General features: G+C 48.4%; 1 protein-coding gene across 1 annotated transcript; it reads right to left on the reverse strand.

Annotated features, from left to right (window-relative positions):
- Nucleotides 1-7,298: 7,298 nt before the first annotated feature.
- NEIL2 (nei like DNA glycosylase 2) lies at nucleotides 7,299-14,021 on the reverse strand. The gene is made up of 4 exons (XM_044450323.1): nucleotides 13,884-14,021; nucleotides 12,531-12,892; nucleotides 10,972-11,168; nucleotides 7,299-7,626 (listed from the first exon to the last, which is right to left on the reverse strand). Exons 1-4 carry the CDS (start codon nucleotides 14,019-14,021, stop codon nucleotides 7,316-7,318), a joined length of 1,008 nt encoding a protein of 335 aa, XP_044306258.1. The 3' UTR covers nucleotides 7,299-7,315.
- Between the last annotated feature and the right edge of the window lie 856 nt (nucleotides 14,022-14,877).

Here is a 14,877-nt window from a genome sequence, read left to right on the forward strand (position 1 = left end):
CGGCGAGGCCAGGGGGAAGCGGGGGAGGCGGCGCGGCGCTCCCGGTTCTCCCTGCTCCGGGGCTCTGCAGTCGCCCTTCCCACGCACCTGTCCCAGTTGTCCGCTCTCTTCCCCTTTAACTTCTTTTGCTCCCGCCCCCTCCGGGCTTAATTTGCCCCGGTGCAGGCCCCTTTTCGCTACCTCTGCCTAGAGGTTCCTAGTCCCCCCACTGCCTAGGGAGGTTGCTAGTCCTCTTCAAGGCCCCCCACTGCCTAGGGAGGTTTCTAGTCCTCTTCAAGGCCCCCCACTGCCTAGGGAGGTTTCTAGTCCTCTTCAAGGCCCCCCACTGCCTAGTTTGGTTTCTAGTCCTCTTCAAGGCCCCCTGCTGCCTACAGAGATTCCTAATCCCCTTCAAGGCCCCTTTTAACTAGGGAGGTTTCTCTTCTTCTTCAAGCCTGCCTGGAAGGTTTCTCGTTCCCTCTCTGCTGCCTAGAAAAGTTTCTAGTCCTCTTCAGGTACCCCGCACAGGGAATCTCTCTCCCCCGTCCCTTTCCTTCCCCTCGACCCCAGGGATGCTTCTGAGACATCTTCTCGTCCCCTCCTCGCCTCACTTCACAACGTCCCCTAGCAGCAGCCAATCAGGCGGGAGCACACCTGGCTCGGTGGGCTGATTGGGAGCGCACTGGCCGCGAGGTCCTCGCACCAGGAAGACGGCAGCCAATGGGGCCGTGGCAGGGCTGGTGTGACGGCCATTCGGCGCCTCCGGATTGGCTCTGGCGCGCAGTGGCGGGCAGAAGGGGGGAGAGCGGGCTGCCGTCGCAGTCGCCGGGTTTCTTAAAGGGGCCGCACGGGGTTTTCCTCCTGCGCTTCGTCAAGGGAAGGCAGGTAACAAGGGGCGGGTGTTCAGCGCCAGTTTGCAGGCTGCGGCGAAGCAAAAGCCGCAGGGGAGGCGATGCCTATTGCATCACAGTTTGCATGCCTTCGAACGACCATAGCGAACTAGAAATGCCAATATAATCTGTCGGATGATGCCAATTTATTTGAATGTATTTGTTGAACACATTGTGAGAATAAATGTATCATAGAGGAAACGACACCTTGTTAGGAGCTGCCAAATCGTCTCCCACTTAGGGCAACTCCATGAATGAAAGCCCTTCAAAGCGTCCTGTGTGTGACAGTCCTGTTCAGCTCTTCTAAATTCCAGGCTGTGTCTTCCTTGCTGGATTCAGTCCCTCTTATTCGGTCTTCCTCTTCTTCTGCCTTCAATTTTCCCTAGTTTTTCCAGGGGGCCCGGCCTTCTCATGATGTGTCTGAAATAGGACAGCCTATTTTCTCACTTCTGCTTCCAGGGAGAACTCTGGCCTGATGCAATCTAGGGCCCATTTGTTTCTCTCTCCTAGAGTATTTGCATAACCTTCCTGATTTGATTCGATTCGATGGATTTTCGTCCCGTCAACTTCCTCTCCACTGTGCAGCGTTTGTTCATTTGTTTGTTTGTTTGGAGTTTTTGTATGCCTTGTTTGGAGTTTTTGTATGTCGTCCTATTTGCATGAGCCTCGGGACAGCTTCCAACAATAAATAAACAAAGCATATAAATAATACACATAAAATCTAGATTCACCCTGGCTGTGAAAATTAAAACCAATAAATAATATTAAAAGTTGTTAAAATATTGTTTAAATAAAAAGGTCTTGGCCTGGCGCCGAAAAACAAATGATGACGGCGCCAGGCGGACCTCTCTGGGGAGCGCATTCCACAGATGGGGTGCCACCGCAGAGAAAGCAGAAGAGCATTCACATCCATACATGGAGATTGGGGTTGTAACAGTACGCATGCTCTTGGCCTTGGTGTCCAGTGAATCCTTACACGTGATCTTGAGGAACTCATGTTGGACTTTTCTCATTGGAGTCACTTGCCATCTGACTTCACTTACCTCTGTTCTGACTTTATTAAAATTGGCTTTCCGAAACCCCAGGGGACGTCTTTGGCTGCACTCGGCTTCTGCTCCCTTTAGAACCAAGAATTCCAGTATGGCAGGGTCAATTTCCCCCAGAATTCCCATAGCTGCCACTTTGTCCACTAGGTTTTCCCTGTTGGTCAATATCCAGTCAAGGACAGCCCTTCCTCTTGTTCCGTCCGCCACGTCCTGTTGCCCTCAGTGGGCCCGACTAAGCACATCCTCCTGTATTTCTGTGCAAATATGTAATTTTAACATATAGTACAACTCTCCCTCCCTCCTTGTTTCTTAAGTTTTTGTGGAACAGGCGATACCCTTCATTTGTTGAATTCCACTCATGGGAGTGATCCCACCAAGTTTCGGCTACACCTGTCAGGTTTGTACTTATCCTCCTGTACTTAAAGTTCAAGTTTGTGAAAGCCAAATAAGAGATGAATTGATTCCATAAGGGAAATGCAGCCTGGAATTTAGAAGAGCTCGGAAAAGACAGGAAATTTTGGAAGGGACTCATTCATAGAGTCCCCATAAGTTGGAGAAGACTTGACAAGCTTAACGACAACAAATTGTCCCATAGAATCCAGCAGGGCTGACCTTGGCACCAAAACCAGCTTCCATTCTCCATATTAAATAAATCCTACCCCCAAGGTAATCTGACATCCCCCTCCAAGTCCTGCCACCGACTCAAATTGGCAGCTGAGTTCACGAACGGAGTCTTTGAATGGAGTCTTTTCTGCAGTGGCACCAATGTTATGAATACCTGGTCCAGAGAAGCCCACCAAGCCCCTTCTCTGTTCTTTTGCCTCTTTCTTGAAAGGCGACATTTTAGGAAAGCCTTCAGGGGAAGCTGCTGCTTTCTTTCCTGTCTGCTCTTACAAGACCTATCAATGCTGCTTTTTTGGTCAAAATGGTTTAGTTGACTCATTTGGGCTGCTCCCTTTTAGTATCTGCATTAGAGCAATTGTTCTTTCTGTCAGTTTGGAATATTTATCTCAGAATTTCGCCATCTTGTAATTGCTGTTCACCCACATGGCTTCGACATGCAAGATTTTTGTCAGCCTGTAATTTAGGTATGTACTTAATCCCTTTTCTCCATTGACTCATCCTTGTCAGCTCTAATTAGTGAGCCAGCATCAGGATCCCTTTCTATTTAGATATATACTTTTATCAACTACCAGTGGGACCTGCTGGGCGACCTAAGAGGCTGCAAAGGTTTACAACAGCATCATCATCAAGGTTGCACTGCTTCTGAAAGATGCTGGCTCTGAAAATTCTGCAGATTTCAATTCCATTATTTTTATTGAGCAATTCTCATTTTGAAACATGTTCTCATTTTGCCCACGTACCAGAATGGGGGTGGCATATCTGTTCCAGATTTTCATCTGAACATTAAAGACACTATCCATGGCACCAAATGCTTTCTCCAAAATAGGTTTGGGAGCACGGATTGCTCCTGTGAAATCTGGAGTAAGTTCCAGAGTAGATGCACAGTCCAGCACTGACCAGCTTCCACAAACTGGGATTTAATAACTCTAGGAACTTAGAAACATAGAAACAAGGTGAGTCAGAAGGGGTCTCCCAGGCCATCTAGTCTGACTCCCGGCACCAGCCGGCTTCGCTCACAACATGCCCACCATGTGGATGTCCAGCCTACCCTTGAACACCCGCACCGATGGGGCCTCAACCACCTCCCGGGGAAGCCCATTCCACACCCTCAGGGTCCTAACTATCAGGAAGTGCTTCCTGGCATCCAAACTGAACCTTGGCTCCGAGCTTTGCTCCGTTGGAGCGTGTCCTGCCTTCCTCTGCAGGGGAGAACAGGTCTCTACCCACCTCCGTGTGACACCCCCTCACATATCTGCATGTTGCCAACAGATCCCCTCGGAGTCTCCTCCAGGCTGAAGAGACCCAGTTCCCTCAATCTCGCCTCATACGGCATCCCCTGCAAACCCACCACCAACCTTGTGGCCCTGCACTGCACCGATTCCATATCCTTTCTGTAATGAGGAACATGGGAATCCAAGTCCCCTCTCAGTCCCAAAATGCCGCAGGCAAGCCACTCTTATCAGCTTTTTTTCTAGGGTTGTTGTTGCAAGAATAGTTGGAGAGAGAAGAACAAGGCATGCCTCTCTAAGTTCTTTGAAGCTGGGATGAATATTTAATGGTAAATATTTATCATATTATTTTATCATATTAATTATATATATTATTTATTTTAAAAATATAATTATTTTAAATTATATTTATTATGTAAAATAGTAAATAATAGGTAAATAAATCTATTTGCACTGGGTGAAATAAATATGTTGTTTCAATGAAAAAAGGACCCATGGGTCAGTTCAATACGTTCCTACTGCAAATTGAAAGGGTTCAGAAAAGCCCCCCTGCAAAAACAAGAGCACCTCTTTGTTACAAGCTATTGCTGGAAAGTCGGACTTCCCTGGGATAAGCCCAAGGGCTCCCTTATTTTGCTTGATTTTTAAAAAAGACATATAAATGCCAGATTTTTCTCAGCTACTTCAAGTCTGTTTACAGGAATCCTTCTCAAGTCTCCTGTAATTATTTGGTGGTATTCACTGAAAGTAAAGCTGCTCATAAAAATGGCTTTTGTGTTTAAATACAGGGGCAACAAGTAAGATATAAATATATAAAGTGAACTAATTTTTAATTTTCATAAACATGGGCCCTGAGATAAATAAAACCTGGATACTGTGAATTCTGGATTCATTCCTAAGCAGTTTATCTAAGTTCCCAGATACACTACTATACAAGTTTTAAATAAATAAAATACCACTGGGAAACCTAGATATTAAAATAGAATGGGCAATTGACAGGCTTCATCTGCAATAAGGTATAAATGGAGAACATTTATACTTGCTTGGGTTTTTTGTATTTCAATATACAGTATATGTAACAACAAAGTTCAAAAGTAGTTCTTTTCCTATAAATGGCCCAGGCAGCTTTAACTACTGGGACACTTACGAATAAGATTTGCAGATTTTAATATTGCAGCCATTTCAGTATGAACTTGCCAGTATGTTACAACCTTCAGAAACCCTGACACATTTATACCAGTGGAAATGTGGAACAGGATTTTTTGGGTGGTAGTACCCTAACAACAGAATTCCCTCCCAAAGGAGTTAAGGAGGCTCCAACTCTGTTTCCTACCTTAGAGGCAATACAAATATTCTCATTTTGAACAAATGTATCCAGGCAATTTGTTCACCCCGATTCGGGACCTGGGGATGGAAAAAATGCAACGAGCTCAAACAATGCCGCCACACTGATCTCTCTTGCAAACGATTATTAGATTTATGTTCCACCTTTTTCTTACAAAGTGGCTCACATCTTTCTCCTCCTGCTGCTTTCCATCTTATCCCCACAACAACAGCCTTGCGAGGTAGGTTGGGCTGAGAGTCTGTGACTGGCCGAAATTCTTGAGATAGCTGTACCTCGTCATACTACTACTCAAAGCTCTGGTTTCCCCAGTTGCAATGTATGGCTGTGAGAGTTGGACCGTAAGGAAGGCTGAGCGCCGAAGGATTGGGGCCCTTGAATTGTGGTGCTGGAGGAGACTCTGCGAGTCCCTTGGACTGGAATGCGATCAAACCGGTCAGTCCTAGAGATCAACCCTGACTGCTCCTTGGAAGGCCAGATACTGAGGATGAAACTCAAATACTTTGGCCACCTGATGGGAAGGAAGGACTCCCTGGAGAAGAGCCTGATGCTGGGAAGGATTGAGGGCAAAAGAAGAAGGGGGCGGCAGAGGATGAGGTGGCTGGATGGGGTCACTGGGGTGGTGGGAGTGGGCTTGGGTGGACTCCGAGGGATGGTGGAGGACAGGAGAGCCTGGAGGAATGTTGTCCATGGGGTCGCGATGGGTCGGGCATGACTTTGCGACTAAACAATGGAAAATACCCTATTTCCTGTTTGAAAAGCACGTTGAATTTATTGACTTAAAATTTTGCTATCTCATCTTACAATCTCGGGACAGGGATGGAAAACCTCTGCTCCCTGCGCCTCAGACGCTGCTCCTGCTGTCTGGATCTTCAAGTTCCGAACAAAGATTGTGCAGTCAGAGCGGTGTGCAATGTGCCGTGTGTGATACAGCCCACTCATTCCTTTGGCCAACTCGAGAAAAAGGTTTGCTTCTTTCCAGGATCCTGTTCAGCATTTTAATCGATGGGAGACAAAAAGGTTGCCTCTACACCATCAACTAGGCATAGTCAATCTGGTACCCACCAGTCGCTAAGAACGACATTTTCCATACTGCTTTACCATCGCCCATTCTGGCAGGGGCAGATGGGACCTACTGTAGAACCACCGAAGGAAGCCGGCTTCTGTTCCTCTGCTCTATACTTACGCAAGTTTGATACAACTGTGTAAGCTTCCCTTACCAATGTTTTGCAGATTGTCCTCTGCGAGGAGGTGCAGTGGATTCTTGGCTAGAGACCCCCGGCACCCCTGCCCCACCTCACCCAGCCGCTACCTGTCCTTGTCAAAATATGCACAAGAAGCGTTTTGTGGAAGCAAAGAAACCAAACTTTAATAAAAGGCAGGAACCCCCTCTGTGCATGCTGAGAATCTCATCTTCCAAGCAGGCATGGATTATTTCGAACTTCCCCCGTCCATCCGACAGGTATATGTCACCTGACAGCTGAGGCTCTGCTGCTGTCAGACACGCTGCCACCGTCCACGCTGCCGTGAAGATCCCACCGCTTCCGTTGACTTGGGCCCAGTCCGTGCTTAGCCTCGATCCCGAACAGCAGCTGGGACCCAGCGCCAGCCTCTCCACATGCACGCCCGGGGCCCTTCCTCAAGTGGGGTGCAAGAATCGCCAGCTGTGTGAAAACAAAACTCTCCAATCCGAAACACACATTGCAAATTCAGGGGGAACCTGTCCCCGGGCTCTGCCCTGAGTCTTGAAATTGGCATGGATGTTAAGCCAGGCCCTGATGCTTATATAGCATTAATACTACTGATACTAAACACTTGGAATGATACATAAAGTGGGGTGAAAAATTGTAAAATAAGCAAGATATGTGCGCTCTTTAAACTGACAGCAAGCACAATATCCCTGTTGTGGAGACCTTGCAAACTAAGACGATGACGAAATCACCACTGGCAAGCCACCCACATCTTGGGTGGAACATCTGTCAACTCTCAAATGCTCCCACTGCACTGAGAGTTTCCACACTCCCCACAATGGAAGCTTACAAAGTGCAACTCCGTAACACAATGAGGACAAGCCTCATTACTCATTTTAAGTACCTGCAAGTCTTAAGACCAACCCTCCGTGTGGCAACAGCCCAAAGGAAAGCCAATTCTACCCTCCTGGTATAATCCAGTTCAAAGATGCGTAGCTTTCAGGGGCTGAGCGAATCAGTCCTCAGGTCCAGGGGCAGAGCGGCTGGAGGCTTGGGACTGGCACTGGGGGCACCACCAGGTCAGCCTCTTCAGCCCGCCGAGGGGTCCAAAAGCTCCCTTCCTCACCTCGTGCCCTTCGGGGCATCGCTCCTTCCCGTAAATCCGCAGTTGTAACCTCTGTCCCTGTAACTGGCTGCGCAGCCACTCCAGGCTGAACTGAACGGTGCGGTCCAGCACCGATCGGAGCTCCGAGGGTTCCAGGAGAGAGCCGAGGGAGAGCGGGTGAACCCTCGCCAGATAAAGGGCCTCGTTCTTAATTCTGTTCCCTGGGGCGCAGAGGGGGACGGAAGAGAAAGAGAGGAAAGGGTGGGTCGGAGGAGCCCGCAGCAGAGCTGAAAGGAAGTAAGAGCCATTCCGATAGTTCCCCCCGCAGTCTTCCTGCTGGTTGGACTATAGGGCCATCGCCCCCAGCAGCCTGGCCATGGGGTAATCATCTTGGATATTCAGCTCAGATCCGGGCTCCGGCCCCATTTCGGATATGGCACCGCCCAGATCATCTTATTTATTTATTTATTAAAACATTTTTATGCCGCCCCATTCGCCGAAGCCTCGGGGCGGCTTACAACAAAAAATTAAAATAACATTTTAAAATATATACAATAAAATACAAATATATAATATAAAACATACACTATAAAACAAGCCGCCCTGGCCAAATAAAATTCAATAATATTAACATTTAAAATACTGCTTAAATAAAAAGGTCTTCGCCTGGCGCCGAAAAACAAATAACAACGGCGCCAGGCGGACCTCTCTGGGGAGCGCATTCCATAACTTAGGCGCCACCGCTGAGAAAGCCCTCCTCCGAGTAACCACCCTCCTAACTTCTTCCATGGAGGGCTCCCGGAGAAGGGCCTCTCCCGCCGATCTCAGGGGGCGGCTGGGCATATAAGGATGTAAGCGCTCCTTCAGGTAACCAGGACCCAAGCCGTTTAGGGCTTTATAGGTTATAACCAACACCTTGAATTGGGCCCGGACTTCAATGGGAAGCCAGTGAAGCTGACGGAGAACTGGAGTCATGTGAACATAACGTCCAGTCCCCGTCAGCAGCCTGGCAGCTCTATTTTGGACCAATTGAAGTATCCGGACCGTCTTCAAGGGTAGCCCCACGTAGAGCGCGTTGCAGAAGTCCAAACGGGAAGTCACCAACGCATGTGTCACTGTCGCAAGGCAGTCATTCTCCAGATAGGGGCGCAGCTGATGAATTAGCCGAAGCTGGAGGAAAGCCACCTTTTGGCACATCTTGGGCCAGCCACCTTTATCCCTCGGCCGGGCTAAGTCACAGGGTTCTTGTGACCGCAAAAAGGTATGCAGGGTATTTGGGGGAACCATGGAGCGCCTGCACCCGGATGCGCCCCCCCCCCCGGCCTTTGAGATCTCCGCAGGGGGCCCTCCTGTGCAAGCCGTCCCTCCCGGAGGTGAGAGAGACGGCCGCGAGAAGCGGGGCCTTTTCTCCAGCTGCCCTCATATTTGGAACGCTCTCCCCAAGGAGACGCACCCGGCACCTTCTTTATGCTCTTTTCGACACCAGACAAAGACCTTCCTTTGAAAAAGCATTTTAATAGTTGATGCCACTAAACCTTCAGTTTCCTTTTTTATATGTATGTTATTAATATTGTACTTTTAATCATTGTTGTTAGTTTTATTGTGGGTTTTTCTCTTATGGGAGCCACCCAGAGGTGCTGTGGCACAATAGCCGACATACAAATATTCTAAATAAATGAATCTATAAATAAACCATGCACACCAACTGGCTCAATGTAAAGTAAGTACATTAAGACTTGTACAAGTCATGGTAGCATTTCAGTCTGGGGAAAAAAAATCTCAGTTTTTGTCTCCTAGGAGAAAAGATGAGATACGTATGTAATATATAAATACATGTTCATTCAGATATTTGGCAAACTTTTACTGAAGTTTATGTATAATTGAAAAATATGGAGGTATGCTATTCTTTGGATAATTAGTAGTATTATCATGACTTCAGTGTGTTTTTATGTCTTCTAGAAAGGAATCCAAAGCAGCTCACAAGGTTCTGCTTCTCTCCAGTCTGTCCTTACAACAGCCCTGTGAGGTAGGCTGGGCTGACAGTCTGTGACTGACCCAAAGTCACCCAGTGGGCTCCATGGCTGAGCGGGGACTCGAACCCGGGTGGCCTGAGTCCATCCTGTGCTCTAAACCACACCAGGGTTATTTCTACATCTGTTTTCTTAATTTCAGACTTTTCCCACTTTTGTCTCTTTTGTGTTTCATGTTGTTTTGTTTTGGTAAAATTCTCAATAAATAAATGAATGAAATTTTGTTTGGTTGCAAAGTCGTGTCCGACCCATCGCGACCCCATGGACAACATTTCTCCAGGCTCTCCTGTCCTCCACAATCCCTTGGAGTCCACCCAAGCCCACACCGACCACCCCAGTGACCCCATTCAGCCACCTCATCCTCTGCCGTCCCCTCCTTCTTTTGCCATCTATTGTTCCCAGCATCAGGCTCTTCTCCAGGGCGTCCTTCCTTCTCATTAGGTGGCCAAATTATTTGAAAATAAACAAACAAAGGTCCAATTTTAACACAGAACCAGTGTGTTCTGGTTAAAGTGTAGGACTGGGACTCAGGAGATCTGGGTTCCAGTCCCCACTTGGAAATGACGCTCCCGGGGTGACTCTGGGCCATTCAAACACTTTCCACCTGGCCTACCTCACAGGGCTGTTGTGAGGATAAAATGTGCGGGGGGAGGAGGACATGTGAGCCACTGTGGGTTCCTTGACAGAGCAAGGTGGGTATAACTGTAATACAGAAAAATCAGGTGCACTGGGGCAGCATTGTTGTAAGCCGCCCCGAGGCTTTGGCGAACGGGGCGGCATAAAAATGTTTTAATAAATAATGAATTAATAATAGTGGAGCTCACCCCAAGACGTGCCAGGAAGAGGCCGCTTGTGGTGAGACAGCTCCTGAATGGGACCATGGCAATGGGCTGGGGAGATGCATAGTGAGCTTAGATGCTGTAACTCGGGGCTTGGGGATCCCCTTTTTGGCCCCAGGGCTGAATTTCAATCTGAGAGAAGTCTGGAGGGCCCCATTCTGTTTGTGGGGACAGCCAAAGGCAGAAACAGTGAGCAAACTGTGGTTTATTATCCTAAAGATTGGTCAGAAGCAAGGAGGACCAACTCCGCACTTCCGCGCAGAAGCAAGGAGGGCCAACTCCGTATTTCTGCGCAGAAGCAAGGAGGGCCAACTCCGTATTTCTGCGCAGAAGCAAGGAGGACTGCATCATTCAGTAGCACTTAACTTGCCTACATACCACTGAAGAGGGCAAGATTCTGCCAGCTCAGAAGAATGCCTGATTTACTCAGCAGTAATTTAGCTTTCATTCTGTTGTACAGATTTCAAAATGGAAATGCTGGTTTTCTGGACAATTTGTCAAGTCTTGAATAGCAGCAGGCTGTTTGCATTCTCCCACCCTTAAATTCTCCAGCCCCATTTATCTTAATGCAATCCCTCCCTGGTCACTCAAAGTGCTATCAAGGTGTTATTTTTCCTGCACTGCTTGTCCCAAAGCTCTGAACATCTTTCCAATCCCCACCTTGGAAGCATCAAGTAGAGAGAACCCTTGCACATACCTAGCCCTGAGAAATAACGTTGGTCCAGGAGAGTGTAGCACACAGGTACGGCCTTCCGAAGCACCTCCATAGCCCGTTCCCGATCAAACTCTGGACTCAGGATGTCAGCAGAGGGATCAGCGGCAGGAGAAGAGCATGGCTGGATCCGGCAGTTGTAAAACACAAGAAAGCTGCCGCCATCAAAATGCAGAACCAACCTAGATGTCCCCAAGGCAAAAACAAAGTTTTTAGAACAGCCTTACCCTTGTGGATATTTTGGATTACAATTTCCAGCATGCTTGACCATTGCCCATGCTGCCTGGGATTGATGGGAACTGAAGTATAAAAACTCTGGAGGGAAACACTGGTTCTGAACCTCTAAAAGTAGTTGTGTTGGCCCATTTTGGGGGCAAAATTCAGAAAGGCAGAGTAGGAGTAATACCTGTGTTAGGACCAAACAAGACATCACAGCTTTCACTCAGAACTTTTTAACACACGAATATACAAAGCTGCATAATATCAAGCTTTGTACGCCTGGTCCATTCTGTTCAGCATAATTTGTACATTATTGTTACTATCTCTATTATGCAAATTTAGAAAGAATTACAGCAAATTATTTTAAGAGGCGTGGGGGGACAGAGTCAGCTAATTCATTTCTCAGCCAAATAATCCCAGATAAAATCAGTTCTTTGATTCATGTGCCATTGTGACTGAGTCCAATGAAAACAATGGAGAAAATTCTGTTCCAAGCTTAGAAACATAGAAACAGAGCAAGTCAGAAGGGGCCTCCTGGACCATCTAGTCTGACCCCTGCCCCAGCCAGCTGCGCTCACGACATGCCTACCATGTGCATGTCTAGCCTATCCTTGAACACCTGCACCGATGGGGCCTCAACGATCTTCCGCGGAAGCCCATTCCACACCCTCAGGGTCCTAACCGTCAGGAAGTGCTTCTTGGCATCCAAATTGAACCTTGGCTCCCTGAGCTTGGCTCCTTTGGAGCACATCCTGCCTTCCTCTGCAGGGGAGAACAGGTCTCTACCCACCTCTGTGTGACACCCCCTCACATACCTGTATGTCGCCAACATATCCCCTCTGAGTCTCTTCTCCAGGCCGAAGAGGCCCAGTTCCCTCAGTCTCGCCTCATACGGCATCCCCTGCAAACCGGCCACCAACCTTGTGGCCCTGCGCTGCACTGACTCCAACCTGGCTGTATCCTTCCTGTAATGAGGGGCCCAGAACTGAGCACAATACTCCAGTTGCGGGCGCACCAGAGTCGTATAGAGTGGCAGTAACACCCCTCTCGATCCAGAAGCCTTAACTGTTGTATGCAGCGGATGAGCGATCTGTGGGGAGGGGCCCTCTGGGTGTTGAGTATATGGGAATGGGAGAGGTAATCTTTCCTGCCCCAACTAACCCCCCTTGAAAATCGCCCTCTGTCGAGCAATTAAGCTGGGGGGAGGGGGGCAGGGGAGGTCTCCCATTAGCGCCAAGGTATGTGTAGGGCTCTGGAGACCAGATTTAGGGCCAGGTCTGGTAACTTCTCCTCACTAGCAAGTCCGGATACCCTTTTTCTTCTGCCATACACCCCATAATTCCCACCTGGGAATTGGATCTCTCCAGTCACCCTTTTTGTTTGCTTTGTTGGCCCTTGCAAACTCGCCGGCTCGGATGCTTCCATACAAGCCAAAGTGGAAACGCAGCCACGCCCGGGGGCATTCAGCAGCGTCCTCTGGCAGCGATGCCAAGCCGCCTCCGTGCTCCTTTCGCGGCCAGTGGACCAGGCCGCCAGGATCCGCCTCATCTCCGTCCTGCCTCGGGAGAGACACGCTGGTCCCTGGACCAGTTCCCCCATGTTCAGACGATTCCTGGGTCATGCTCGCACAGCCAGCTGCTATTTCCTGAGCGGTGCCAAAAGCCAGGAACAGGTTCTTCCCATGAACCTAGAAAATAAAATTTCAGGTCACTCCTTCCCCTTCCCCTTCCCCAAGCGAGTGAGCCATCTCTGCCTGCATTTAAGGGGCCCTGTGCTTTGATTTGGGGCATTTGCTGTATACTCACAATTCCTCACCATGGCGATGTGTGGATTCTCTGCACAATGTTGTTATCTTTTATGCTTTGCAACTGTTTCCATGACTTTTTTTTAAGATTGGGGGAAAAGCTGGTATTACTTGGAAATCGCGCTATGAGAAGCTGGTGTATTTTCACAGGGCCCCTTCACTGCAGCGGCACCTTGTGGTGGTATAATGGAACATACAGAAAGCGCAAAAAGAAACACCCCAGGGAAAAACTCCACATGTGAAGACCTTGGTCAAAGAATCCGGAGCTGACACCTTGCTAAACCGGTGGGTTAAAAGCCTCATGTAGAGAGCCCCTTGGACTAATGCGTTTCCTCTCCCGTCTCAGCCTCTGCTCCTGAACAAATCAGGAGTGTCCAAGCCTTTCAGCCCACGGGCCAGCCTCAGATTCGGGAGAGCAGAAGCCATTTTGATGCTCTTTCAAAAGGGAGTGACGCAGAGCAACATTTAAGCAAGCGAGGGATGTTTCCTGGAGCAGCTCGGAAGGGCTGGGCGGCAGCTGTCTACAAAGCTGATTATTCAAATCCCAAAATGGGGATGACGAAGAGCGTGAGCTGGCTTGCAATGGGCCCTGTTCGTTTGCGCTTCTCTTCCATTATGGTCATATGCTGTGCTGTTGAATAATAACCCGGATAATCATCTCTGACTTGAAAAATCAAACCAAGGGTAGTGCAGATGAGGAGGAAAAATAACGGTACAATCTCATGCCCATATAGTCAAAAAGGCCTCGCAGCTCCCAGCTCCCAGCTCTGCCCCGCCAGCATCACTGTGAGTTGCGCTGCTTTGAGGCTAAACCAGCAGAGGATGGGCGCCCTAAAAGCAAGATATCTGGGAGGCCAAACCCGGAAGGACTCACCTGAGCATCCCATAGCGTCAGCATCTTCAAATCATCGGGGTTCACCTGCCGAGTGCTTCCGCCCACTTTGGTCACCGTCTGCCCCACGAAGGGAGCGCAGAGAATTTGGAACTTTTTCACTGATGGACCTTCCGGCATTGCTGCAGGTGCGCCGCAGAGGCGATGCTGTCGATCAAGTTGCTCGGAGTTCAGGCAGTCCAGTTAAAGTCCGCGGAGGAACCCTGAGGCAAAGGGTCCAGAAAAAACCCCATGCAAGGATTTCCACACACGGGGAGCCCTCCAAGGGCCCAGCCTGAACGAGGGTGTCAAATGAGCAAGAAAGAACACGATGGCAGGCAGGCACTGAAACAGCTTCATGCAATTTAATATTCTCTCTTTGCCAGCGCAGGCCAAGCACCACTTTCAGAATAGTGGAAAAAACTGAGGCGGGTGTCTTTGGAGGCTTAGTTTAATATTAGTTAAATAAAGCCCTAAACGGCTTGGGTCCTGGCTACCCGAACGAGCGCTTACGTCCGTATATGCCCGACCACCCCTTGAGATCTGCGGGAGAGTCCCTTCTCCGGGAACCCTCCATGAAAGAAATTAGGAGAGTAAGTACTCGGAGGAGGGCTTTCTCTGCAGTGGCACCCAACCTATGGAATTCACTCCCCAAAGAGGTCCGCCTGGCACCGTCGTTACTGGTTTTTCGGCGCCAGGTAAAGACCTTTTTATTTAAACATCATTTTAATTGTTAAAACATATGATCTGGCCAGGGCAACTTCTTCTTCCTTCTCTTTCTCTTCCTATATTTTTATTTACTTATTTTATACTGATAATTTTAATTTTATATTTGTAAGTCAGTGTATTTTTTGTATTTTTGCATTTAATGGTAATTTATTATGTTCTATTGTATTTCAATGTATTTTATTGTGTTGTAAGCCGCCCCGAGGTTTCGGCAAGGGGCGGCATAGAAATGTTATAACAACAACAACAATAATAATAACGTTTAATAAAA

The sequence above is a fragment of the Varanus komodoensis genome, unplaced genomic scaffold (genome assembly GCF_004798865.1).
Source record: "Varanus komodoensis strain SLA01 unplaced genomic scaffold, ASM479886v1 scaffold64, whole genome shotgun sequence".
In the NCBI taxonomy this organism is placed as follows: Eukaryota; Metazoa; Chordata; class Lepidosauria; order Squamata; family Varanidae; genus Varanus; species Varanus komodoensis.